The sequence below is a fragment of the Pecten maximus genome, unplaced genomic scaffold (genome assembly GCF_902652985.1).
Source record: "Pecten maximus unplaced genomic scaffold, xPecMax1.1, whole genome shotgun sequence".
NCBI lineage: Eukaryota > Metazoa > Mollusca > Bivalvia > Pectinida > Pectinidae > Pecten > Pecten maximus.
In genome coordinates, this window is record NW_022981759.1 from 1 (window position 1) to 4,004 (window position 4,004).

At 37.7% G+C, this 4,004-nt stretch overlaps 1 protein-coding gene across 1 annotated transcript; it reads right to left on the minus strand.

Moving 5' to 3' along the window:
- Window positions 1-245: 245 nt before the first annotated feature.
- On the minus strand, window positions 246-2,473 carry LOC117320217 (monocarboxylate transporter 13-like; the record flags this gene model as incomplete). The annotated part of the gene is made up of 4 exons (XM_033874870.1): window positions 2,284-2,473; window positions 1,327-1,443; window positions 813-956; window positions 246-495 (listed from the first exon to the last, which is right to left on the minus strand). Coding segments are annotated over exons 1-4 (701 nt in total), but the record flags the coding sequence as incomplete, so codon positions are not given.
- Between the last annotated feature and the right edge of the window lie 1,531 nt (window positions 2,474-4,004).

Sequence of the window (4,004 nt, forward strand, 5' to 3'; positions counted from 1 at the left end):
TTGTAATGAAACATAAAGGAAATTGACGAATAGAAATGTAGACATAACACCAACTGGAAAGACATCACGACAAGCCTCGGGCTGTTGTCAAGAGCTGGGATATATCCAGTGTAGTTACTTGTAGCCATTACCTTTCTTATTGAGCCTTGATTTATTATTGTTTCCCCAGTATACTGATTTTAGCTCAGGTACAAATATATATTCAAAGTAGACATATCAATACGAATATTGACAAGATGGCTTACCTTCTCCGAAGTTTCCTTTCAGGAGGAGGTGTAAATAAACTTCCACACACAATGATGTTTAAAGTTATCCCCGATAACAATAAAAACGCACCCATATATCCGTAATAGTCAAAAGCGAATTCGATAAAGGTTGGGAAGAGAAATGATCCAAAACTTGAGGACGCGATGCCTACAGCCAGTCCCCGTCTTTTGGTGAAGTACTTGCCGACGATGACGACTGCTGGTGAATACACTAGGCACATTCCCAGGCCTAAAGGACATTCGAATGGTAAGTTTACTGGACACAAACAATACACTTAACGCTGTTTAGATACAGAGGACATCCAACTAATGATGTTTTTATCACGATAGCAGGAGGAGGAGAATAAAAACATTAGAACCTTGGAATCATGAAAACATAAGTTTATCTTATCTTATCTTGGATTTTATCTGTATCCCTTTGACCTTCGCATCTGTAAACGTTTTATATTTGAAGAACTGAATATTATATATTAGTTGTGAAAACATTGTGTGTGACCTGTTTAAGGAACAATGGGGTATTATCTCTTGCAGTTCCATTGTAATTACCTTCAACAATGGCAAAACTGAAGAAGATCAACGCCATATTACTGGCGAATCCCGTCAGCAACATCCCTAGTGCCATCAGGATAGCTCCTGCCAGGACGACGGGGCGGAACGAGAATTTGTTTGTCAGCAGGCTACACAGGGGTCCTGCAGCAAGTAATATCAAACAAATACAAGCGTATGTCAAAGCCTATTTAGCATCTGAACGATAATTGTTTTGATTATTACACGTGCTGGCCAGAAGAGATGAATAGATTATATTTAAACATGTCTTCCTTGAATTTTTTTTATGGTTATAGTGATTTAAACTTATATTTAAAGATATTACACATTTTGAAAGTTAAAATGATTTAAACTTATATTCAAACATATTAACCTCCAGGAACTGTCGTTACCACAGGGTTTTGTTTCCTAAAATTGAACGTAGACCTCCAGGAGCTGTTGTTACCCAGGATAAATGTAACCTAGAATTGAATGTAAATCGCTAGGAAATGTAGGAACTTAGGGTTAACTTTACCTAGAATTGAACGTAGACCTCCAGGAACTGTGGTTACCCAGGCAGTGATACTAGCTGGTTGCTGGAATGCTTCATCAAACTTAAGGAAAAATATTCCCGACGATTTTTCAATTCCAACTAAACAAGAAAGAAAAAAAATCCTCGAGACAATAGGTATATTTTCCCACAGTTTCCTTTATATTATCGCAGTGAATCGTTATTCGCGACCTCACCAGGTCGCTTTGTAGTAGTTAATGCTTTAATGCACACTTTAAACGTATTCCATCAGTGACTACACACTTGTAAGCATGGTTATAAGTATGAATATAGTTCAGCATTTGTTTTTGTGTTTAGCATTGGTATTAACAGCATAACGTTAATACCTTGAACTCTCCGGTTACTTTTTCCAGTTATCATACAGTGAAAGTTTCCAAAGTAACGATTGACTATCTTTCACATATCGAAGTCCCATTCACTTTAAAACATCCCCAAACTCTCTATATAGATAGGAACTTGTTGCTACAAACTGTTCCTTCTGACAATTGTTACTTGGTATATAGTACATGTGATACCTCGCCATATTAATATGCATATATCTTGTCATTAAGAAAGCAGCCTAGGTTGGTAGGAACAATAACAGACAGTAAGCCGTCTCCTATACATCAAGGTCTATATAACTGTTATATTGACCACCTGTACACGAAGGATTACACACACTTAACTGAACATTGTAGTATGAATGAGATGAAAATAGATCAGGTACTAAAATGTTTGTATGTGACACAACACAGGTAATTAAGAGTCACTCGAAAAGTTAAATGAATAATAAATAAATAAAAGTATGTCGATTGTATAAAAAGACATGCTCTAAACGACGGATATCTAACAATCGTAGTAATTAGTTCATTCCTATCTACTTATCCCTGGTAATAATGTCGTTATTATATATATTTACAATATCTTAATAAAAAAACTCACATAAAATGATATGGATCATCAGGCTGCTAAACACAATTACCCATCCCCAGCCTCCATCTGGAGATAGCTCCGGCTCGTCGACTTCATAATCAATGGGGTAGTTGTCTCCCTTGTCCTTTCCCGATTCCTCCTCGTTGGTACATTTGAGATGAAATGATTCAGAAATACAAGCTTCTTCATCTGTCGACATAATTGTTTGTTGAATTGCTCTGTAAGTTGGCTGTTCATTATCATTTGTCATGGCGCTGAAAAAATGTAGGAAAGATGATACTGACGTGAACACTATTGTAAACTAAGACAAAGTAGCACAATAGAAACATAAAGCCCTCTTCAGCAGTAATTGAACCGCCATATGACAGCCATATGACATGCAAAATATCATACAAGTCGGTTAGCTACGTAAACCAAAAGGGATATAGTCTCTTTCACCATGGAATATAAACATTGTAAAGACACCATAAGAAATATTTATATCTTTAATCATCATGAACCTCTGAACTTTGTGTTGTATATAGATCACCGTGTGGTAGTTTATTATAGAAAAATGAAAATGGAAAGGAGACAATCATATCATTGGTCGGGTAACCCGGATCTTTACATTAGGAACAAACCTGATTAGTATATCGTCGAGGGGGAAAATCAAATTTATTTATATTACAACAATTGCAAAACGAGTTATATCAACGTGTATTGATCAGCCTCATTGGCATGAAAGGAGGCGCGCGAAGGGTCTTTGTGTGAAAGGAAATTCAAATCCCACGTGGTTGGACAGGTCACCCTCGCCCCCTTTCACGTCCGGTTGGAAATCGATCCTCGGCCGCTCAGGTTAGAAATAAGTGGTGTATAGCCAATTATTTCAGCGGATCAAATTTTTGCGATCGAGTCAATGACTTGCGAAATAGCGACAATTCCATCCGTGAAATAATGAGACTAGATATTATCCATGAAATATGTCGTCATATTGTTCCATCATTAGCCGGTTCTGTTCCATAATGGTTTTGGTTTTTCAAATAAATACGGAGAAATCATGATATTTGAAAAAAAAAAGACAAATAATTAAAAATTCTGACAGAATAACTAAGCCAAAGCTTCGAATAAAAATCAATTACACAGTGGAAAATTATGTAAAGAAATCCATGCAAACACTGCTTTCGTTAATTTGGTTTGTGTTGTTTAACATTCTATTAACAGTCAGGGCCACTAAAGGACGTGCCTGGTTTTCGAGGTGGAGGAAAGAAAGGGTACTGAAAACCACCGACTTACGGTCAGTACCAGGCAACTGTCCAACACGAGTTTGGAGCAACCCAGAGGTGGAGGGCTAGTGATTAAGTGTTTGGACACCTTAACCACTCGGCCACCGCAGCCCCTGGAGAGTACAAAGAAAATAGTATTCGCCGCATCGATACCACCCGTCTTACAAAGCTAGGTAAAATCCAAGTCACAATCTCAAAGTTAAGGTGGTGACAACGGGACACCAGGCATATTAACAAGCATCCCTCACGTTTGACTTCATGCTGTATAAGGATATAGAACATTTCAAAGGAGATCAGGATGTCGATCTTTTAACGTTTTCGAGTTCTTTATCAACCTGCATCTCACGACACCTTGTCGTTAATATCTCCCTCAGTTGTCTACATCTATCGATGAAATCATGACAATGGGAACTCGGCCTTGGTCATGAGTCAACTAGGATATGTTAACAACGTAAATAGGGGATGCAG